The sequence below is a fragment of the Uncinocarpus reesii genome, genomic scaffold, assembly GCF_000003515.1.
Source record: "Uncinocarpus reesii 1704 scaffold_3 genomic scaffold, whole genome shotgun sequence".
NCBI lineage: Eukaryota > Fungi > Ascomycota > Eurotiomycetes > Onygenales > Onygenaceae > Uncinocarpus > Uncinocarpus reesii.
The window spans coordinates 3,031,358-3,054,462 of NW_003052498.1; the positions used below are offsets into that span (position 1 = coordinate 3,031,358).

The 23,105-nt window shown below is 51.1% G+C and overlaps 8 protein-coding genes across 8 annotated transcripts in view; 5 read left to right on the forward strand and 3 right to left on the reverse strand.

The window, feature by feature from the left end:
- Positions 1–683: 683 nt before the first annotated feature.
- Positions 684–4,041, forward strand: UREG_05799 (uncharacterized protein; the record flags this gene model as incomplete). Its single annotated transcript, XM_002585064.1, has 2 exons — positions 684–1,025; positions 1,090–4,041. The coding sequence occupies 2 exons, from the start codon at positions 684–686 to the stop codon at positions 4,039–4,041; spliced, it is 3,294 nt and encodes a 1,097-aa protein (XP_002585110.1).
- Positions 4,042–5,218: 1,177 nt separating this feature from the next.
- UREG_05800 (uncharacterized protein) lies at positions 5,219–5,734 on the forward strand (the record flags this gene model as incomplete). Its single annotated transcript, XM_002585065.1, has 1 exon — positions 5,219–5,734. One exon carries the CDS (start codon positions 5,219–5,221, stop codon positions 5,732–5,734), a length of 516 nt encoding a protein of 171 aa, XP_002585111.1.
- Positions 5,735–6,695: 961 nt separating this feature from the next.
- Positions 6,696–8,967, reverse strand: UREG_05801 (uncharacterized protein; the record flags this gene model as incomplete). The annotated part of the gene is made up of 4 exons (XM_002585066.1): positions 6,696–7,373; positions 7,435–8,101; positions 8,158–8,531; positions 8,605–8,967. The coding sequence occupies 4 exons, from the start codon at positions 8,965–8,967 to the stop codon at positions 6,696–6,698; spliced, it is 2,082 nt and encodes a 693-aa protein (XP_002585112.1).
- Positions 8,968–11,600: 2,633 nt separating this feature from the next.
- Positions 11,601–12,041, forward strand: UREG_05802 (uncharacterized protein; the record flags this gene model as incomplete). The annotated part of the gene is made up of 2 exons (XM_002585067.1): positions 11,601–11,863; positions 11,954–12,041. The coding sequence occupies 2 exons, from the start codon at positions 11,601–11,603 to the stop codon at positions 12,039–12,041; spliced, it is 351 nt and encodes a 116-aa protein (XP_002585113.1).
- Positions 12,042–12,389: 348 nt separating this feature from the next.
- UREG_05803 (uncharacterized protein) lies at positions 12,390–13,460 on the reverse strand (the record flags this gene model as incomplete). Its single annotated transcript, XM_002585068.1, has 4 exons — positions 12,390–12,746; positions 12,857–12,935; positions 13,037–13,304; positions 13,406–13,460. 4 exons carry the CDS (start codon positions 13,458–13,460, stop codon positions 12,390–12,392), a joined length of 759 nt encoding a protein of 252 aa, XP_002585114.1.
- Positions 13,461–14,092: 632 nt separating this feature from the next.
- Positions 14,093–17,276, forward strand: UREG_05804 (mitotic control protein dis3; the record flags this gene model as incomplete). The annotated part of the gene is made up of 2 exons (XM_002585069.1): positions 14,093–14,288; positions 14,344–17,276. 2 exons carry the CDS (start codon positions 14,093–14,095, stop codon positions 17,274–17,276), a joined length of 3,129 nt encoding a protein of 1,042 aa, XP_002585115.1.
- Positions 17,277–17,800: 524 nt separating this feature from the next.
- On the reverse strand, positions 17,801–19,408 carry UREG_05805 (uncharacterized protein; the record flags this gene model as incomplete). The annotated part of the gene is made up of 2 exons (XM_002585070.1): positions 17,801–19,114; positions 19,226–19,408. 2 exons carry the CDS (start codon positions 19,406–19,408, stop codon positions 17,801–17,803), a joined length of 1,497 nt encoding a protein of 498 aa, XP_002585116.1.
- Positions 19,409–20,082: 674 nt separating this feature from the next.
- Positions 20,083–23,105, forward strand: part of UREG_05806 (uncharacterized protein) — a gene marked incomplete at both ends in the record, with an annotated part of 3,595 nt that continues 572 nt past the window's right edge. The window contains 4 exons of the mRNA XM_002585071.1: positions 20,083–20,443; positions 20,488–20,504; positions 20,743–20,851; positions 20,997–22,849. Coding sequence (XP_002585117.1) covers positions 20,083–20,443; positions 20,488–20,504; positions 20,743–20,851; positions 20,997–22,849 — 2,340 coding nt within the window. The remainder of the gene's footprint in view (positions 20,444–20,487; positions 20,505–20,742; positions 20,852–20,996; positions 22,850–23,105) is intronic.

Sequence of the window (23,105 nt, forward strand, 5' to 3'; positions counted from 1 at the left end):
GTTTTCACCTGTTTGATATAAAGAGAATCGAGGAGCAAACTGCTCCTTTACAATTCACAGTCTGGGGGGAGCTTCATATGAGCAGTTGTGATGTCAGTGAGGTGCTCCAACTAAGCTTCTCCATAAGGTTATTCTGCCCTGTCTTTCCATGGTCCTGTGCTTCCAGAGTTCCCTGAGGCTGCAGATGGAGAACTCCATCCCACAACGGGAGACTAAAACTACTTGAGACTACAAGGAAAGCCTCGGATAAAAGGCCAATAACAGCTGCAGAGCCCCTTTATGCCTGGCTCCGTCACCCCAGACAATGCAATGCAGCGCTGCAGGACAAGGCAACTTTCTTACAGAGTAGACACTGACAAACCAGACAGACTCTCCAGATAGCTGTGTGTTGTGCCAAAATGCATTTTCCCATCTCTGTAGAGCCTCGTGACTTATCCGAAAAGATCTCCTAGAGTACGCAAGGAAAACTCTCTCTTGATAAGGCCGGTTTAACTACTGGACACTAGCAGCCACAACACATGTAGCTATCCTCGCAAGTAGCCTGTTTGCTCAAGCTGAAGTGCTTTGTGAAAATCAGACCCAGCAACTCCTTGTGAAGCGCGATTTGTGAAAAGATGGCTGGGCATGTCAAACTTCTGCGCTAAAACCAACTGGGCTGTTTGATAAGTGTGATAGCGCTAAAGATGACCACTCACCACCTCCCCGTCAGTGTTTGTCCACCACAACCCAAACGGCAGCCCGACCGTGACTCTCAGTCCCGAAATCACTCGACAAGCAGCTTCTACCATGACCGTCCTGGTCGTTCAGGAATAGATGTCCCTGCTTCTTCGATCATGGATTATCCCAGGTACCAGCGCTCGCCACAACGACGAAACGCAAGCTCCGAGCAGGCTCCGACCCAACAGACACTGAGTGCCGTCAATAATAATAATAATAGTAATACCAACCTTGGGGGTATGGCTGGAGAGCCCACCGGTGGCCGGACTTCATCGGGCTCTGCCAAATCTTTAGCAGCCAGGACGCCCGTGAGTGCCGCTTCCCTGCCAGCTTTGGACAGTTCCCGATTTCTGACAGCTTTCGTGTGACTAGCCCGACAAGCAACTCTCGCAGATTGAGAAAAGCGTCACCCACCTTCTTGTGGCAACTAAGGAACTCCTAGAGACGTTAACACAATGGTCAAGGGGCCAAGCAACCGAGGTCAAAGTCTCCGACGTGTACGTTCGCCTTGGATATGAGTTCAACCTTGCTTGTCGGGCATTTGGGGCAATCGGAGTTGATACTTCAGACCTGGGGCCCGTTCCCGATTTATTACGAACCATTCTCGAAGATACGCTCAGTCAGGATGCATGCACCGAAAGTCTCGACAGATATTTACCTCGTATACGCGACATCATCATCAACCTACTCCACGGATTGAAGCGTAAGCAAGCACGGTTACGATCCAGACAATCAAAAGGTATACCACCCCGTCAGGGAAGCCAAGGAAGTGCTGCAAGCGGAGAAACCGCCCTGCCACCACCGGATGAAGCGCGGCTGCCATCTCCGTCAAAACGGCCGTCAGATGGCGGGCGGAGCAATCCCTACGATGATCAGGTCTCCGTAGCGAGCAGGAATACCTCGTCCAACTGGCCTAGTGATCGTCAAGGCGCAACGTATTCTGAAAGAGACGCTATCAGAAGAGATGCACAGCGTTCCATAGTCGCGTCTATTTCATCATCGTCCATCTCCAGCTCGACGATGCAGAACATGCCTGTGCTTCAGCCCAACGATCAAGGATCGTCAACCGGTCGCTCCCAATCGCCTGCCAGTCAGAACCAGCTCCGTAATTTTCCTCATCCTCCTCCGCCACCACCAAAAACAAACGATGCAATCGGTATGCTACAGAGGAGTGGAGAGCTCGAACGCAGGGCCTCGCGACGATTTTCCGCATACCAGATTCAAAAGCATCTCGGGTCTACAAATGGAGTTCCAGTCCTCCCGACTTCTCAGTCGTCGCAGTTGTCCAATCGAGGGCGTGACGTACGTGAGTCGATGAACGCCGTGCGACTGCGTGGTCCCGTTCAAGGCCGGCAGAAGTCAGGTAATCGTCGAGTTGGAGACACTAGTCGGCTCCCAGTCACTCCCGAACCTACTCTCAAAACCAGAATAGAACCACCGCCGGAATCCACCCCCGATGGCACTCCAACAGATAAGATTCGAGATCAGCATGACGCTGAAAATAGTGATATTTTCTCTGCGGACAAGGCAGCTCCAGCCTTGCCTCAAATTCCGGAGCGAGACTCGCTTCAGGATGAAGTGGATAAAGCTGGCAAACGTGAAGCTGAAAGTGATGAGATTAGAATTACGACCATGGATTCGGACCAGTCGCGGCCGACGCAGTTTACCCCGGAGATGTCACCTCCGCCACCTAGTAAAGAACTCACTCTGTTCTTGCAATACAAGTCGAAGATTAAGAAATACGTGCTCCCAGAAGGATGTGCAGGTCTAACCATTGGGAGACTCCAGTTGGCTTTTATTGAAAAGTTTGCCTGGAATACGCATAACAACGGAGTAGATCTACCCGAAATATATATCCAGGATCCAGTTTCTGGCGTTCGCCATGAACTGGAAGACCTTGGTGATGTGAAAGATCGCTCAGTCCTCGTTCTGAACGTTGAGGCACTTGATGAAGTCAAGAAGCATATTGACGAAAGCGTTGGCGGCATTCGTCGGCTTATTGAAGGAATGCGGGATACCGTGGATGGTCAGGCCACGTCTATTCAGTTATTGACCGACCGCCAGCAGGATGCGGCCAAGGAGATTGCACGGCTTGGGACCTCCCCAACGCCTATAGCCGCAACAAATGGACAAACTCTTCCCTTATCCAACAAGGGTGGCTATGTGGCGGAGATACAGAGTTTACGTCGTGACCTTGCTGTCCTTCGACAGACGTATTCCACCTTCTCGTTGGATGTTTCAGCATCTATGAACAACGTCCGAACTAAAGCCGGCGCTGTAAAGGCCGCGGCAGCCGACATGAGCGTCCCCTCTTTTGAAGGTGATGCCGGCCGCGCTCGCATAAATGCAGGCAAAAAGGAATTAGCCGATGAATCTGAGAAACTTGTCGCCCGCGTCGACGACCTACAAGACCTTGTTGAAGATCTCCGCAAGGACGTTGTGACCCGTGGAGTGCGACCGTTGCCAAGACAGCTGGAGGCCGTCGGCCGCGACATCAGCGCCGTCACTAAGGAATTGAAGAAGATGCAAGACTTCCTCAGACGCGAGAAGCCAATTTGGACCAAAATCTGGGAGAAGGAGTTACAGCAAGTTTGCGAGGAGCGTGATCAACTCACCATGCAAGAAGACCTTGCTGTCGATCTGGAAGACGACCTTGAGAAAGCTACGCAAACGTTTGCGCTCGTCGAACAAGCTACTAAGCAGCAAGCTCTTCACGGCGCGGATCCCAACGGTAATGCCCCAGTTCCTGGTTTCAGAGTCCCTTCGCGGACACTCCCCCCAGATGCAGCCATCGATCCAGTGAAAGCAAAGGACAGTGTTCTGGGAGAAGTCCGCGCTCTCCAGCCAAACCATGAAAATCGTGTCGAGGCGATTGAGCGGGCAGAAAAGGCAAGGCAAAAGGAATTAGAAAATCGACGCGTCGGCAAATTCCAGAAAGAACTCGGTGCCTTTGTGCAACAGGGGAAGTTGAAGAAGAGCGGTGGGTTTGAAGAGGCAGAGCGGTTAAGAAAAGCTAAGGATGAAAAGATCCGAAAAGAGGCTTGGGAGCGGACTCAAGGACTGAACACGGAAGGATCCGTGGAAGATCAACCTGCCAATGGGCCGCCAAAAGATGGGCCATCCGATGAGAACACTGAAACCGAAACCCCCGCTGCAGAGGAAGGGGAAGAGCCCGAAAGTCCTATCATCAAGGACACAGATGTCGCTCCCACGGTGCCTGCGGCCACTGCCACTGCTGCTGAAACCCCAAGGCGTGCTTCGGGTGTAGATAAGCCATCTTCGGATGCCCCCGGTACGTCTGAACAAGATGAGCAAGGGCAGTGAGCTTGCTGACGGCAAATGCAGTGTCGCCGCCGCCTAAACGCTCTTCTTGGCTGGGGTCGTTTCTCTCTAGCTAATCGACTTTAGAGAGCTCTCGGGAATCGCTACGGCTCACAGCGAAATCCAATCTATTATACTTATCTAACTTGCTCTGTTCCTTCCCTTATCCCTGCAGTTCATTCAGTTTTTCCTTTGTGCTGTTTGGTTTCGCTGCTGGGATCGGTCACATCGTGATGCCACTTGATGTCCCTTTCCATTTGCCATCCATGATTAATGACCGTGAGCGTGAGGCGTTTTTCTGAGGGAGGTTCTCTTTTCTCTATACATATGATGCCATCTCCAATCATGTCCGCCTTTTCCTCTTTCATTTCCATTTCCCTTTCCCTTTCCCTTATCATTTATTCTTCGCAAAGTCCCTCTCAGCGATCCCTCCCCAGCACCATTTACAGAAACGAAGTTCCTCTTTTACCTTCATGATACCCCCTGTTGCTGTTTCAAGTACATATGAATACTTGTTTTCCTGTTGATATGATTGAAGCTCGCTCACCTCATGATATGTGCTTCAGTTTGTATATTCCTTGTTTTGCGCTACTCTTTTGTCTGATGAACTGTTGAAGGGTGTAATCGGAATTTAATACTTATTTTATGAAAGATCATATATTGAATATCCAAAGTATAGCTCGTAATCTTTCCGCTCCATGATGTAGCAATGCAAAGTAGTTTTCGGGCTCAAATTGGAGATATTGGGCACATAAGGAAGAAGGCAGTGTTGGCCAGATCAAGAGACCGGCATATGAAGCCGGAACCAATGCTAGCATTCCCATTGTTGAGGAATGAGAACGCAGAGTCTGAGAATTTCTTTGACTGAAACACCCTCCTGGGTGTTGCATCTCTGTGTTCTACACCTCACGAACACCTCACAAACCACTTCCTTGATAAATGCAGTTCTTCTTGTGGCCCCCCAACTTCTACCTCGCTCTTATCACAATTGCTCTGCCAGCCCTTGCCTCTCACTGTCCAGATCTAGCTGTAAATGCAACATCTGAGCTCTCGTGGGAAGACGACATCCGACACGATGCTTCGATCAGACGCAGACTCCTCTCAGAGCAGCCCCTTGCGGTGCGCAAGATGACAGACGACGAGGGCGAGAAGTTTTGGATGCACTACTGGCATTTCAACGATGACCACCGTCATCGAAAACCGGATATCCGAAGAGATGGAGATGGTTATGGAAACGGCGGCAGCAGCGTCGAAATACAGCCAGCGTACCCCAGACACTTTGGGCACGCAAGGTTCGATTTCTCCCTCTTCGGCCAGGTCTTGTCGATTCCCAGGAATTTGCATCCGAGCAAGCTCTTCTCGAAGCGCGATTTCCAGTGTCCTGCCAACACTCGTCCCTGCACCGCTATCTCCCGGCCAAACAGCTGCTGTGCTGTCGGAACAACATGCCAAACCATCCCGGACACTGGCCTGGGAGACGTTGGCTGCTGTCCTGGCGGGAGTAGCTCGTGCGCCGGAAAGCTCAAGTCTTGTCCGGATGGATATGCAAACTGTTCAGAATTCCCCGGCGGAGGATGCTGTATCCCAGGATACACCTGCGTCAAGAACGGGTGTCTATTCGTCTCCACGACCACGGTCACTATCCTCCCGTCAACCTCACCAGTACCATCTAGCACTCCAGCACCACCGACGATGACAAGCACGACAACCACACCCCCCGTTGAGCCGCCTATCCGCCCAACATCCAGACCAACAACCACCGCGACAACCACACCTCCCCCCGAGCTCCCCGCCGAATGCCCCGCCGGCTTCTACGCCTGCAGCGCCTACTACATCGGCGGCTGCTGCCGCACCGGCCGCGACTGCAACCCAACATCCTGCCCACCTCTCACCCCCTACACAACAATCAACTCCAACGGCATCACCATCGTCATCCCCGCTTCCGCCACGAACCCCTCGCAGCAAACGCGTACCTGCGCCGACGGCTGGATGACCTGCAGCCCCGATGCGGGCGGAGGATGCTGCCCCGATGGTTTCCGGTGCGGGCGTGAGAGTTGCACGTATTCCGGGGCCCGGACGGCGGACGCTAGTGCGAGAGGGCCGGAAGTAGTGGACAAGGTTCCGCCGGAGAGTTCGGGGCGGAGAGTCTGTGCGAATGTGATTTTTGGGGCAGTGGCGGAGCCGAGGTATCTTTGGGCTGGCGCCCTTGGGGTATTGGGCCTTGTGGGGTGGATCTGGTAAGCTCCGTTTGCAGTTTGTTCTTCATTCTTTTGGTGTCTGGGTCCGGAGTGGAGTTTATTTGCTGGGACCTTTTCATGTGCTTATGCTGTTTCACATGCTTCTTCTCTTCATTTTTTTTCATGATGATGATGATGATTCACGACTGATGATGGTGCTGTGGATGATATCAATGACACTAAATGGGTTCACCAAAAATCAGAAATTTATCCTGAAATATATGCAGATACGGAAATCCCATTTTATCTATCTGTCTAAAATGTCTATCCAGGCCCAAATAGAACCCAAGAGCTCCATTGAACAGAAATCGCCCAAGCATTATCACAAGGGGAAAGCAAATCGCTCCAAAATCTAATAGTTACATGTCACAATAAATAAAAAGTCAAAAATGAGAAGAGATATTTTCCAAAATGACCAAATCACAGCTTACTCGTCCTCTCGTTCTTCAACAGCGCTTCATGACCCGGGTACGGATCAAAAGTCATAGCGTTGACCGGGTTCAGCTCGCTAGCCCGATGGAACAGATCCTCGTAGACCTTTCCATCGTATCGGCCCAGCGCGCTATCGAGCTGCCAATCGGGGAATTTCCACGAATCCACAAGGCGCAAAGCATGGGGGCGGATCTCCTCGAGAAGAGCCATGACGGCCTTGGTGCGAGCGAGGACAATCTGTCTCGTCGTCACGGCACCGGAAGTGAAGAAGTCAGAGGCTTCGCGCTCAAGGGTGTGGAGAGCGTGCAGGCGGAATAACTTGTGCATGACGGTCATTGTTTCTGGGCCAAGAGCGGCGGCGGTGGCGGGCGAGGAAACTGCTTCGTAGAAATTCTTGACGACGAGATATTGGGAGTGGGCGGTGGAGAGGCGCCAGAAGTCGACAAGGAGGCTGTTCCAGGACCTCTTTTCAACGTCTCGGTGCTTGAGGGCCTCAAAGGTCAAGTAGGCCGTGCGCCAGGCAAAAGCGTCAACAATGTCCTTGTCGTTGTCAAGGACGTCAAAGGCGGCACCAACATCTCGGCGAGCGAGATAACTTTTAAGCACACGGCATGTATCATTGTTGGCTGGTTTGCCTGCAATAACGGAACGAGCAGATTTGAGGAGCTGATGGAATGTTAGTTTTCTCGCTCTCCGTCAATTACTGAGACGCTGGGATAGAACTCACATAACGAGCTACTTGCTGAGTGAGCATGTAGTTGTCACCCTCCCAAGTGGCGGTGGGAAGGTAGTCCGAGTACCATGGGCCAATACCGCTGTAGCTGCTGTAACCGTGTCCACCGCAAGCACGACGGCAGGCTTCCAAGCCCTCGACGGCAATCGTGCTGCCTAACGCCTTGAGACCGCAGGATGTTGCATGGAGATCGGCTAAGAGATCAGCACCAGGGTTCAGTTGCTCTGGGCCGGCGCCTCTGGTCTTGGTTCCCTTTTCCGTGGCCTTCATCAGACTCTGATTTTGCTGGTAAAGAGCCATCATACCACGACCTGTGAAATGCAGGGCAAACGTGGCAGCCAAAAGAGGCAGCAGTCGAATCTGAACCATCTTATAGTTGATGACCTGATTTTCCCCAACTTCGGAAGCCGGAGCATCACGGTCTTGGAATTGCCTTCGGACTGCGCAGTATCTGGTGGCAATAGTAACCCCACGGGCAAGCACCCCTCCGGACTGGAGGACAATAGTAGAACGGACCCACGTCAAAGTTCCGTACACCAGGGAGGGAGACGCCGGACGGATGTATTTGCCAGTATCTGGATCAACTCTGGAGAAGCGGGCCAACATGTTCACATGTGGGATTTTGACATGATTGAAGAGTAAGAAACCATTGTCCATGGTGCTGCGCAAATAATATTAGAAAGAAGTATTGAAGCAAGATGGCGATTAATTACTTACTTATACCCAAACTTTGGACCAATATCCCCAACATGGACGTTCTCAAGTGGCTCATGGGTTTTCAAGTCGCGAACCTGCACTACAAAAGGATGCGGGCCGTAGCTTTTCCCTTCGATAATCAACTGTGCCATCACAACAGCGTGGTTTGCAGTTCTACCAAGCGAGCCAATCCACCATTTTGACGCTGTGAGGGTTGGCGAATGGATGACAAAGGTTTTGTCAGTGGGATCCCAGGTGGCCGTGGTCTCGAGGCCACGGACGTTCGAGCCATGACCAAGTTCGGTTTGTGCGTAGCAACCAATGTATTCATAATTCTCCGCACGGGTAAGGAAGAGCTTGTGCTGCTCAGGGGTGCCTTGCTCCCTGAGTGTGACCTGGATGTTAAATCAAAATTGCGGGTTAGACACACAGATTGCAAGACATTGCTCAATATCTTCACGGACTCACCAAGAACATGCTGGCATGGAGCCCATAGGGAGTGGGCTCGGCGAGCAAGTCGTTCGCCATGTGGAAATCTTCCTGGGACCATCCGTGTTGCGTTCTCAGGTTCTGGAGGCGCTTCGCCTTGCCGAGAGATCTCTTGAGACGTTCGACGCGGCCGAGACTATGGTTTTGGGACTTGTCGAAGACCGGCTCCTTCTCCATGATTTCAAGAATTCGCTCCTGTCTCTGCAGGGTTTCACGGGTGTGAAGAAGCTCAGCGAGCTTGTCCACAGACACATTGGACTTTGCGCGCTCTTGGGCGAGAAGCTCTGAGCCTTGCGGCCCAGAAGGCCGCAGCTTCGTCACCCAGTCGGGAGTGGGAGACATGAGTAGACGGATGAATTAATAAGGTAGATGAAGAAGAGGTGTGGGAATTGAAGTCTACGAGGTTGAATTTTGTGACTGACAGGGAGAAAAGGAAACAAGCTTGTTTAGCTGCAGGCGGCGGACATCATTAATATAAGAGCACTCCGTCCGCAGGATCACAAGTAGCCGGCTGTTTGCCGCAAAAACCTCGAGATGCGCGGCAGATGGGCTGACTTGCTCAAAGCGGAATCTGCCGAGGTCCACGCAGCTGGAGGCTTACATAACCGTTCCAGCCCTCCAAACAAGGTTCCGACATCCCGAGATGCGGCTCCGAGCAACTGCGATATACTTTGCGGTTGCTTGTGGAATCCATACATTCCAAAGTCACTCCGAGTCCCAGCGTGAATCTCGGTATTCGGGATGAGTCGGGCCATGCGGCGGGATTATGTCATCATAGCAGCAAACAAAACAAACCAGTTAGAGACTAACTAAAACCGAACTAGTGGCTTGGTGTGGCTCCGGGCCAATGGGAAACCAGCGGAGAGCAATCCCAAATATGGGTTACTTTGTACATTTGATGTCGGGGCCGCCTACTGCTTTAATAGCATCCTGAATACATCCTTGCCTGCCTACCCGCATACTGAAGGTCAGTTCCCACTCTAGTTCCTTTTTTCCAAACACATATTTCAACTCGAACAACGTTAACGCTAGAGCCCACGCCCGACATTCGTTAATTCTATTTCGCAGAGTATGACCATAATCTGAGCCCAGAAAGCCGGCCCCCTTCACGGTTACTCTCTCTGTGATCAGTCCCGGTCCTCGATCACCCGCGTGGTAAATTTCCTTTCGCTTGCACGTCGCGGAAGGTTGCTTGGGGGCAGGTTGGCGTTCGATCCGTGGATCAATGCGATACTTCATCGTATCGGAATGGTACCAGCCGCCTCCTTTCCAGTTCATCGGGTTTTCAGGGTCATTCCCATCACATCCGTCGAGGATTTGAACAAGAAAATTGTGTTTACACTCCGTAACGTTCAATGGGGGGCCGGTCCCAGGGCGGAAGTCCAAGGCAACATCCACCTCTTCCTGGGTGCCCTTAAGATAGGTTCTTGATATTGATCCCGACCCCGGGTCTAGCTGGCCTCGTATCTTGCACGTCTTTTCATCCAATTGGCCCTGGCCGAAGGCCGTCGGGCAAAATTCATCTTCGATGATTGAAGCGATCCGATCCCGCGACACGTACTTATTACCCTTTAAGCCATGGCACGATTTACGAGATTCCCTTGGAACTCTGAGGTTCCGGCGGCCCAATCCTCGTTTGGTGGATGACTACAGGCGGATTAGACCGAGAGTGGGACTCTTTGCTGCATAGGTATCTACACGTACCTTTGGTGGTACCCTCATAGGGTAAGTGCAAATAACTTGCTCTGTGGAGTCTCGTTTATGTGTTAATTGCGCCTCGTCTCTGTTGGGAATAGCGGTTTCATTCAGCCATAACGACGAAATCGCAAACGATGAACAAAAAGGGAAAATACAAGTTGCATAAAAGAATAGTTGAAGCAGCCTCATTACCAAGGAATCCTTCTAGGTAAATGGAACAAAATATGTTCACGACGGCTCGAGATAACGATAACGTATATTTTAAAGGGAATAAGTAGATAAAGAAAAAGAGCATTCGATCCAGGCAGATGATAGATAGGGTCCCTTCCGATAAGCCTGTTTATAACCGGGGCAGTCCAGCGGAGATATTACTGGAAAGATCCGTTCATCAGGTCCGGTGCAAGTAAAACGGCAACAAATGGAAACGGTCGCTCGACGGACCAGGCATGAAACTTGGCTCTGTCCAACCACTTGTATGAGTTAATCTGAATCTCTATGAATAAATCAGCAACCGTACGGATTAGCGTCGCTCATCCGGGGCCTAGAAGTCCCAATACCAGCGTACAAGTCCCGAGCGGAGCGCATGATCGACTAGATTAGTTATAGCTTCTTTGGGGTGAGGGCATACAGAACCCTCAGTGTTAGCTACCATTGCTCCTTTCCACCGCATTAAGGATGCCCTCCTGGTCGGCCTCATTGCCATGTCCAGCAATTTGGTGACGCGAGATATGTCCACCTACAGGCTCTGAGGTTCAGTGAGTGCAAAAAGAAATGCTTGTAATGCATAATAAAAACAGGTAGCGATCATTTGGTTGTATGGTAGATGGGTAGTGATTGATGATAAACAGTATATACAGCCAGAGACTTTGCTTGCTGTGAATATCTCAATAAACACCAATCCATCCATATGACCATTGCGATCAAGGTGTGATGCCGGCAAAGGAGCAGTTTGCGGTTGAGGTCGTCAACCTCGCTTGACCTTCCCAGCCAGGATTCGTAGACAACTTGGCCGGCAACACTCCAAACTCCACTTCACATCATCACCAACCTAGCAATAAAGGCCAACACTGCTCGCATCACGGCCCTGGCCCAATTTAAGTTGCCTGTATTCATTCAGGTTTATTTGCAAGCAGAGACAGTCCATTGTCACCACCGATACACCTTGCACAACAAACAATTGCGTTATCGCCGCTCCAAACCACCAATCCGAAAACCCTTCTGACTCCGTCACCCACCCCCCGCGCGTCGCATTCCACCCTTGACAGAGACCTCCGGCCATGCCTGCAAGGCCCGTTTCCCTTTCTGCTCGCTCGCGCTGCTTACTCCGCGCGCCCAAACATTCTCAGCGCCAGCCTTTCTCGACACGGGCCCCCCTCTCCGGCGCTCATGAGCCACACTATGACCCCCCGACAGGCTGGCTGTGGGGAGTTAAACCTGGGCAGAAATATGTAAAGGAAGGATGGGAGGGTCTATGGACGTATGGGTTTGTCGGAAGTTTGGTGGTTGCCGGAATTGCATATGCATTTAAGCCGGACACCTCGTACGTATACCCCCCCAGTGTACATCTGTTATCGCAATGCTTGGTATCAGTTGCATCTCCGGGCCAACCTAACTCACATTTTCTGGTCAGGATACAAACGTGGGCTTTGGAAGAAGCGAGACGACGACTCGAAAAGGAAGGCATTCTCGAGGATCCCGACACTGTGCGAAAGGAATGAATTCTGTATTCCGAACTTCAACGTTTCCACCCCACCTGCTGTACATAGAATCTCCGACACGTGAGGTTGAAAAGACGGATAACGGGGCTCTTTCGTTCAATTTAGACCAGTGACGATAATCATTAAAAACAATGTTGCCGCGTTTAAGTTAGATGTGCAGTGAAGGAGATTTTGTGATCTTACTCGACGGTATGATTCACTTTTTTTTGTCACGGTATTTAGTAGAAGAATGGAGACGATGCCTGGATAGATATTTGGTTTGTATCAATACTACCATCTATATGCAAGTTGAAATATGTATGTACATGGAACGTGTAGAATGTGTATGGACAGCGTTTTGAAACATCATCAAACTTCAGGATACACATCTGTCCTCCTCAATAGCGGCATTTCAGTCCGCACCTTTGTCAGCAAATCGAAATCAATATCGGCCACCGCAATTTCTGGCTCCTCATACTCGCCCCCTAGTTTGGCAACAACCTCTCCCCACGGATTGACAATCAACGAATGACCATAACTAAAGCGCTTTGGATTATGCGGGCCGCACTGAGCAGCTGCGACGATATAGGATTGCGTCTCGATCGCTCGAGCGCGAAGCAGTGTCTCCCAATGAGCCTGGCCGGTTGGTACTGTAAATGCGGACGGATATGTGATGATCTCGGCACCTTGCCGGCGTAGTGCTAAGCTTACTTCTGGAAATCGGAGCTGTAGAGCCAGGTTGCAAAAGTTGAAATCGCAGTTAGAATGGGGAATGTCCAGGGTTTAAAAATTATTTCGTGAAAACAACTGGGTTTGCGTATCGGAAGTCAGCTTACATCGAAGCATATACTTAATCCCAGGCGGCCAACTGGTGTCTCAAAAGGAGGTACAATTTTCGTCCCCTTCTCAACATTCCTTCAGGGACATATGATAAAAACGGTCAGTAAGCCGTTGGCCTATATAACCTCAAAACAGGGAGCTCCGAGATGCAGTGGAGCCCCCTTTCCCCAACTTACCTGCTCTCCTTCAAGACAGGGCCGCCTTTGATATCAACGTCAAAAAGGTGAAGTTTCTGGTATTTTTGAGTAATCTTGCCGCTCTCATCGATCCATATCAGTGTGTTTTTGACTTTCTCGCCGCCCTGGGCGGGCTCATGTATTCCGACATTGATCGGCAATTTTGCTAATCTCGCCTCCTTTTGCAAGCCCAAAACGAAGTCGCTCTCATGAACTGGCCGAACCAAGAACAGCGACTCCGTAGACGATGACGCGATGTAATCCGACGCTTCAGGTAGAAAGAGTGCCTGTACATGCCCCCGAGAGTTAGGCTATTTCCCAGTGGGAGTAAAACCGCTGGAGTGGACGGCTCAAGCACAACCTTCGCACCTGCACGAACAGCCTTCTGCACTAAGATCTGACATTGAATCAGATTATGGGCCATGCTCGCTGTCGAGCATAATTGGCCGACCGCCTGCCCACTGATTAGCAGAGGAAAAGCTGAGGAACGTTGGCTTAGTTCTATAGTTACCGCTCTCGTCATCTTGAAGTACTTCAGGCGCAGGAGCACTTTACACTAGTTAGTGGTCCCTTGATTTGCAGTGGGAGTGCCTGAAGACGAACAGACAGCCTACATCCCGTCGCTGTCTCCACGTAGCATCAACATCCTGGCCGTTTGTCGCATCGGACGTTGATGTCAAGCTCGGCTAACCTTCTCCTTCGCGAAGCTGCTAACGGACTCTATCACGTGATATCAAAGCTGCTCAAAGAAGAATTGCGCTGGCGGAACAGCATCAGACACAAGGCGAGTTCAACCAACTTGTTCTCGAGGAATTGGAACTGGCGATTCTTATGCTTGCTTGGGCTAGACACAACCGACCTCCCATCGGCACAGGCGGACGGCAAGCTGCCTACAGTTTTGGATTCACCGTCTCTTCCGAACCATCTCGGATTGTCGAGCCAGTGCTCTAGTCGCATCACGCATACTGGCGATAATAAACAGGCAATCTGGTCGCATCGAAGTCGCATACAATATCCGCGCTGTAGAAGTGAAAATACAAGTATCTATCACTCGCCATGAAAAGCTTACGGAGGAACCCCTCGTCTCACCCACACGCCGCCAATGTTTCTAGCAAAGTCTTCGTGCGAACAACAAAAAGAGGAAAGGTTCAGAAAATTGTACGAGAGCTTTATCTAAGACAAGATATTCCATGCTCGTCAAAGTTGTGCTCTTACTGCCTTTCATATGCTCCGACAGATGCCAACGACAATGGTAAGAAGGAATCAGGCCCCGCAGGTTCCCATGTGCTAACTAAACCCCCTTCCAGTTACGCCGTTTGTCCTATCTGAACGTCCGGCAGGTACAAAAGCATTCCCAAGAGGACACTACCTGATGCCCGATACCAATGCGCTCCTCAATGGAATGGACCTTTTTGAGCAGACGAGCGCGTTTTACGATGTTATTATTTTACAGACAGTGTTGGAAGAGCTTAGGAACCAATCTCCCCCCTTGTATAATCGGTTAATATCCTTGATTCGAAGCGAAGAGAAACGATATTATCTTTTTTTCAACGAGTTCCGACTAGAAACGCATGTTCGTCGAGAGCCGGACGAGAGTATAAATGACCGCAATGACAGGGCGGTGCGGACTGCGGCAAAATGGTATTCTGAGCATCTGAGCGAGGTTTTGAAGAAAAGCAAGCAAAGCTACACAGTCCCAGCAATTGTCGTTATCACTGACGACAAAGATAACATATTGAAAGCCAAAAAAGAGGGAGTTTCTGCTCTGTCATTGTCAGATTATGTCTCTGGCCTCGAGGATGCGGATAGACTTTTGGACATGGTTACTGCGTCCAGGTCGGCCCACGACGCAAAAGCCCAGAGAGGGCAACTGATCTATCCCGAATACTATTCCATATCAAAATTCATGACCGGTCTCCGTGCGGGAACTCTACATCAAGGGACATTCAACGTCTCTCCATACAACTACCTCGAAGGGTCAGTTCAGGTAGCCGCGTTTGACAAGTCACTTCTTATACTTGGGCGGGAGAATAGTAATCGAGCAATTGCCGGAGATTTAGTTGTCGTCGAGGTATTACCGAAAGATCAATGGAAGTCTCCTTCCACAAAAATCGTCGACGAAGAGGCGTTAACCAAGGACGAGAACCCGGAATTTGAAGAAAACGAAGCTGTTGTGACGGAAAAGGAACGGAGAGCACTCCAAGAGGACGTTAGAAAGGCCCATGGAACGAGCGCCGAAGGGAGAGCTCAGCCTACAGCTCGTGTGGTCGGGGTGATTAAAAGAAACTGGCGCCAATACGTAGGCAACATCGATGGAGGCTCATTCAGTGCTGAAGCTTCTTCCGGACGCCGACAACAAACAGTCTTCGTGATCCCTATGGACAAGCGGGTTCCTAAGATCAGGATACGCACCCGACAGGCTAGTGAGCTGCTGGGTCAGCGCATATTAATAACAATTGATTCGTGGGATCGAGACTCCCGTTATCCGACTGGCCATTATGTACGGTCCTTGGGTGAATTGGAAACAAAGGCCGCGGAAACGGAAGCTCTTTTACTTGAATACGACGTGCAATACAAGCCATTCTCACAAGCGGTTCTCAATTGCCTTCCGCCAGAAGGCCATGACTGGAAAGTTCCTGAGAGCCTGAACGATCCCTTGTGGAAGGATAGGAAAGACTTGAGAGATTTGCTAGTCTGCAGCATAGATCCTCCGGGGTGCCAGGATATCGATGATGCGTTACACGCAAGACCGCTTCCTAATGGCAATTTTGAAGTCGGCGTCCACATCGCTGACGTTTCTCACTTTGTCCGGCCTAATAATTCAATGGATACAGAAGCCAGTATGAGAGGAACGACGGTATACTTGGTTGATAAACGTATTGACATGTTACCGATGCTGCTCGGTACTGATCTATGCTCCCTAAAGCCGCACGTTGAACGTTTTGCGTTCTCAGTGATATGGGAGATGACTCCTGACGCGGAGATCGTGTCTGCAAATTTTACCAAATCTGTGATATTTTCTAAAGAAGCCTTTAGCTACGAACAAGCCCAATTACGAATTGACGACCAATCTAAGAACGACGACCTCACTCAAGGCATGCGCACCTTACTCCGCCTCTCCAAAACCCTGCGACAAAAACGCATGGATGCTGGAGCCCTCAACCTCGCTTCCCCAGAGGTTCGCATTGAAGCCGAGTCCGAACTCAACGACCCCGTAGCCGATGTAAAAACCAAAGCTCTCCTTGACACAAACAGTCTCGTTGAAGAGTTCATGCTTCTCGCCAACATCACCGTCGCCTCACGCATTTACCAAGCATTCCCACAAACCGCCCTCCTTCGTCGCCACGCCACACCTCCTCCACAAAACTTCGAACAACTAATCGCTCAACTTTCCAAGAAGCGCGGATTTTCACTCGACGTATCTAGCTCCCTTGCCCTCGCAACCTCCCTAGACAAATGCGTCGACCCGTCCAATCCCTTCTTTAACACCTTGATCCGTATCCTTGCAACCCGTTGCATGACATCAGCCGAATACTTCTGCGCCGGCGCCCATGCAGAAACAGAATTCCGGCATTACGGCCTCGCTTCACCCATCTACACGCATTTCACTTCCCCCATCCGTCGATACGCCGATCTAGTCGTCCATCGCCAACTTGCCGCCGCCATTGGGTACGAAGGACCAGGCGCGTCAGTGGGAGAAGGTCTTACGACTCGGAGTAGGTTAGAAGATATCTGCAAGAATATCAACCACCGGCACCGCAACGCGCAATTCGCCGGCCGGGCCAGCATAGAATACTACGTCGGACAAGCGCTCAAGGCGCGGGGGGAGATGGAAGCTACAAAGTCCGGGAGCGAGACCGGCGCGGCGGCGGGCGTGGATGAGGAAGGGTATGTGATGCGCGTGTTTGACAATGGGGTTGTGGTGTTTGTGCCGAGATTTGGCATCGAGGGTGTGGTTCGGCTGGAGGATTTTTTGCTTCCAGGTCAGAAGGCGGAGGAGCTTGGGACTACTGGCGGGAAACAGATTGCTGGGATGAGGGAGAGTGAGTTTGATCCCGACGAGTATGCGTTGAGGGTGCGGGAGAGGCACCAGGAGAGGGAGGGTGGAAAGGCGGCAAAGGCCAGCGTCTTCGTTGAGTTGTTTGAGAAGGTCAAAGTCAATGTCAGCTCTGTAAAAGAAGAAGGGGTTCGTGGAGCCGGAAAGCGGAGGGTGCGGATTCTGGTTTTGGGAAAGGCGTGATGATTTAGCATCGTTGCTATCTTCATGAATGATATTTTGGGGTGGGACATGACATGCATGCATACATATTATTAGGACACTGTGGCATTATTTGAAAGAAAAATATGCTCTTGCAAAATCTATGAAATATCTTCGAAATCTGTACGCTGTCATTTTGATACTCATTTGATTGGCTCTACAACCAGAGTTAAACAGACATAAGTTTTATTACAGCGAACAGCTATGTTTGATATGTAACGGAAAAGATATATTTTGGAAATTGTCTAGTCTTTTAGAATATTTGCGAAAAGAAGAGAATTATACGTAGAAGAAATCTAAGTCACGCTTCAAATGCGGGCTAACCGAAATCATCGATGTCGTTATGCAGGGCCACGAGGGGAATAATAATGAAGGTGGTTTTGTGTCCAAAGAATTTTGATTCCACCAGGTTCGAGTTGCTCACCAGGGTAGTTAGATCAAAGATCCAGCGTAAAAAATGAAGGTCTTGTTTCCTGTTTTAAACTTGGGCGCTTCGGGCTCTCGGATTAGACATGGCTTCGGGCTAGCATTCTGCGGAGCAAGCAGAATGGAGACCAAATGCGAGTGTCGATCTCAGTCGATACGGCGGCAACTAGGTGGTGAGGAGAATTTATTGCGATACCATCAGGGACTTTTTCCACAGGGCCTCCTTTCACGGTTCGCGTATTACCGAGTGCAAGGGTTGCTTCCCTCTTCTGTGCCGCGATCTCTCTGTCACCGATTTTCCAGCCCCGGACGAGCCATAAGCTAATGCCAGCAGCAACATATACCAGACCAGCGAAGATTTGTGCGTAGAGATAAACCCAGTTATTTTTTGAATCGTCCTTAAGTAGGACGGCGATTGGCTCTGACACGGTGGTCGGTGGCACTAGGAGGACCCAAGTGATACTAAGCCCGGCGGGCAATTCCTGCATGCCAATAACTTCTGCGCACACTGGCGCGGCAGTTGCCCAAAATGTGCCAGCAACGGTGCCCACAATTATGGCGAAGAAGGATAGCACTCCCATGTTGAAAGATGGGATCCAAACCGCGAAGCAAAGTAGGCCACAGACAAAAGTAAAGAATGTGGCCATATTGATTCGACCGAAACGGTCGCTGATAAGGCCAACTACCGGTCGGCCAAGGCCTTGGCCCAAATTGAGCAGGGCGCCGACAATACTCCCTTGATGTGCAGAAAGGCCAATGGAGAGGGCAAAATTGGGGAGACTGAAGAGAAGGACAACGTAGCCAAGTAAACTGAAACCGCCCCAAAGTTGGAGGAGAAGGAATTCTGGCCGTTTGAGCAGCGGTAGATGGAATGCCCGGTAGCGGCTTCCTATAGCCTTATTCCGATCTCTCAGTAGGTTGCATGCTACTAAATTGATGCAGAACGTGGTTATTCCAAGAACACGAAATGCCCATCCCAGCCCGAGACGGGGAATCATGGCACCTGCACCCAAGGAGTACGCTAATCCGCCAATGCCAGAGCCAGCGGCAGCAATGGAATTGGCAACACTTCGTTTCTTCAAGAACCATTGTGGAGTGATCCCAACAGAACCGATGAAAATAAAGCCCATTCCCAGACCGAAACATACGCCCTGGCTGAGAAACAAGTGCCATTGCTGTGTGGCGAAGGAAGCTGCAATAAACGAAATGGTTTGGACGCAAATGCCTACGTTCAGGATTATGCGATGACCGAAAAGATGTATTAGATATGTAACGAGAGGGGATATTAAGAGCGCGCAAGACATGCTTAAGCCGCCGGTAAAAGCGTACGCGAGTGGACTCATGTTGGGAAATATTTCGTTCGAAAGATAGTGGGATAGAAACACGCCGTACGACTACATTAGATGAAGATCAGTAAGTCGCCATCTCTCAAAGCGGTAAGGGTAGCATACACTGTTCACTCCCCATGTATTTCCATTTATGAAAGCTGCACATGCCACACACACCCAGCCATAACCACCATCTGGTGGAACATCATCTGGTGGCTTTTCTTCTAGACCATCTTCAGCGGATGAGGGAGTTGGATCATCTCCAAAAAGTTCAGCATTGTCGGGGTCTCGTTTCTCATGCGCACCGGCCGGTGGACGGCGCACCGGGTGGGCATCTTGTAACGTTGCGATATCGCCCATTGCTTTGCTTACGCCCTGTTTAGAGAAACTTCGTGTGGTTTCAAAGAGGGTTCTTTGAAAAGAGTTGTCAAAGCAAAAGTCAACGGTTTCCGGGCAATGGCTAAACGAGCATTTGCAACATGCAGCCAGCTTTATGTGAAAATGGAAAAAGTGACTAAATCAATGAGAGGGTCATTGTGCAAAGCCTACGACGGGTTGCCCAATACCAAGCTCATTCGTGCACGGCCTGAAAGAAATATGATTGAAAAGCAACGGTCGAGTCGAGTGGTGTGCTTCTGAACTCTTTGAACTCACTTCGCCCGGCTACGCTCACCATTCGCAGTTAGGAGTTTTTCTGGAACCCCGGTAATTGAAATTTGGGGTCAAAACATGCGTCCTAGGGCCCCCGTGGAGGCGACCAAGTTAATCTGGTTTGGGGTACGGAGTACTTGGGAACCGTGCCTAGGCATCTCTGAGCTGGTTCAATAATGGGGCTACCGAAGCCGGGAACCTCTCTCAGAAAGCCGCTAGATTTCCAGAATCGCTCGTCAAGCGTGGGAGTGTGGGCAAGATGCGCTCGGCGAGGCCCATTGGACATGGTTGCCAGGTGGCGTGTGGGGTTCCCGTATCCTTGCTGTGCTTTCCCCGAGGGTGCAGTTTAGCTTCGGGTAGTGGTGCCGATTGACCCGGCCATGATGGGAGAACTCAATTCCCGGCCAAAGCAGCATCTTGCAGCCCCTTGCCTTTGGACGAAAATGAAGGACATCCGGCATTTTGCGAGCGGATCTGACAAATGCGAAGCTCCAGATCTAGTTAGCTGGAGACGCTTCTGGCTGGAACCGACGGGCACGAGGGAATTGTGCGGTGGCGTGCGCGTGGTCGAAGCCATTGGAAGGGATCAGCAGCGGCATTTTCGCGTGGTTGTGCCGATCGCGAAAAGAGAGACGAAGCGAGAGACGAGCCTGAAGAAGCGAAGAGGAAGAGAAGAGACGAAGATTGAAGCTGAAGCCCGTCGTCGCTCCGACGCACGTGACCCGCCGTTTCCGTTTTGGGCCGGTTAGAGCTAACGTTCCCTGGCTGGGCCGTAATGTACCACACAGTCAGTTTCGTGCGGACAGTACGGAGTACAGTTGAAGGGCTAGCCCGAAGCAGACTAGCGCCGTTGGCCTCGCAACGGCAGTCATGTGACCCGGCAAAACAAACGGGGCGGCGGCTGATACGTCACCGCCCTCGATGTGTTGGCGTTTGTTGATACGCGAGGAGCCCGGGGATGGCCTCGTCGTCCTTGGATATTCAAAGACGAGAGACCCCTTATTCCTAGAAAGAATCTCAGGAATACTCTATCCCTATCTCAGAGAGGCACTTGGTATTACTCAAAGAGCATGGTCCATTCGATTCGGCTCAAAACGGGCTCGCGGAAGGTGTCTCCGCCGAACCCGACGTTTATGAACGATGATCAACTCGGTGAGTGCTAGCAACGGCCTGAGAATATATCCTGCAGGTCAGGGTATGGCCTAAATCAGCAGCAACGCTTTGCGTTTCCAGGAGTCAATTGAGTGCCTGAAGCTTGCATAATGTGACCTGTAGTTGACTTAATCCTTCCGTGCAGCGTACTACCTCAAGGACCTTCGAAGTAACCGCCCACCTCGACCTCATGGCTCACGCCCGCTGCCCACAAAGGAGCCAACTGCCTCTGCCGCCCCATTGAACCGTGAGCTGCCTCCCAGAGCGTCGTCGGCGCTCTCGATGTCCAGGCCAGGGGATTCTACCAGAGCAACCGCCAGTGACCTCTTCCCGCGCTCTTCCAGTGCTCTATCACATCGTCGGAATGTATCAGAGATCTCACCACAGAACGGCGAATGCCCTGGTATTCCAGAAGACAGTGTGCATGAACACCCGCGAAACCTATCGGCGGCGACATCGCCAAGTGGTCAGTACCGGGAAAATGGTCGCCGATGGATCGAAAGACAGGATGCACGTTCGCTGCGAAATGCCCTAGAGGAAATGGATCTGCAGGACGACGAACAGCAACTCTACGCTGCAGCTCAGGCAGAGGCCGTTGATCTAGTCCTACAGCATCAAATGCATGGATTCCCTGAACAAAACCCCCATGCTCCCTATAATAATCCGGACTACCCGAACCAGTTTCGCCGGCATCCGGAGAAATGGGGACAATTCGGAGGCCATGACTCTACCTTGTCACAACCAGAGAGGGATCGTTCCGTATCTGATAGTTCCACCGGAAGCGCCCCTAACAGGTCCTCACTCCCCCCGGGAAATGCCCCGACAAGGACCGGAGTGCCTCAAGATAGCACCACGTTGAAAGTGAAGAAAAACTCGTCTGTGAAAAGAACATCCAAAGTAAATTTTGCTTTACCAGAAGATGACAGGCAGCATAACCCCCAACAGCAGACGTCATCGAGAATGTCGAGCGGTGATTCTTCAAAGGGGTTGTTTAGAAACCCGAGAGATCGGATTTATGAAGAGCTTGAAGATTCCGATTCCAAGGACGAAATCAAAACGAGCGCATTCGCCCCGATCACTTCTGCTCTCAGGTTGAAGTCTCGAAATTCCATCCCACACGGCGCTCGCCCGCTCCCGGGACAACATACAACAGGTAGCAATATCAAAAAACCGTCAATTTTTGACGTCTACAGGAATGCCTCAACTCAATCCAAAAACCCGCTATACAAAACAAACGCATTCCCCACTGCGGCTAAAGCTTCCGGAGGATCCGATACAACGCCAACGAAAAATGGCATCGAAATACGAAGTGATGACATACGTGCTGCAACTAGTATGAGATTCAAGGACCGGAGTTCCAAGCTCCCAATGCCATCAGCTGTCAGTGATCGGCCTGGTCGTCCCATTGTGAGTTTTGACCCTGACTGGAAAGCTCCAGATAAGGAAACCCCTGCCGATTCGGGAAGAGACTCTCGAGGTAGCTTCGGGCGCTCGTCTCCCCGGCCCTCGACTGAGGTTACCCCTGCTTCATCGAAAAACTCAGTGCCGGCCATCAGCGTGAACGAAGCTGCCGATATCCCTACGATTAATATTGCCTGTGAAGAATCGACTAAGCCGTCAGTGACCATATCGGAGCTCGGCCCGCCCGTCTCTGCACTAACCCCCCAACAGGATCAGAAGCCCCGAGAACTCCCTGACCCCAAAAAATATGCACAGGATCAACGCGCCAAGAAGACATTGGCCTTTTCCCGAAACCGCAACAGCCATATCACGCCAACAAACATCAATGCGCCGGCGGCAGCCTGCGCGGCCTGTGGTCTACCCATCTCCGGGCGAATAGTAACAGCTTGCAATCACCGTCTTCACCCTGAATGCTTCACATGCTACCATTGCAGCACGCCTCTTGAATGTGTTGCCTTTTATCAAGAACCGGACTCCAGCACGAGGGTGCGGACATCTTGTAGGATCGCTCGTCGTCCCAGGTCGCCGAAAATGGCTGTGAGTGGCTGGGCATAGAATTCATCTTCAGTTTCCATCGAGGACGGGTCGTAGTTGTCTTCTAAACCACTGGAGGACACTGGCAGGGCACCTCTGCACTGTGTCAGGTCCAGATGGCGAAACACATAGGGCGTGTCCATGACAAGCGACCTCATCGTTTTGTTGGTCGACGCCAACGACAGCAACGATGCGACCGACATATAAGGCGCCAGATGGTCGATCACCAGGGAGTTTGACAAAATGTCCGACAGCGACG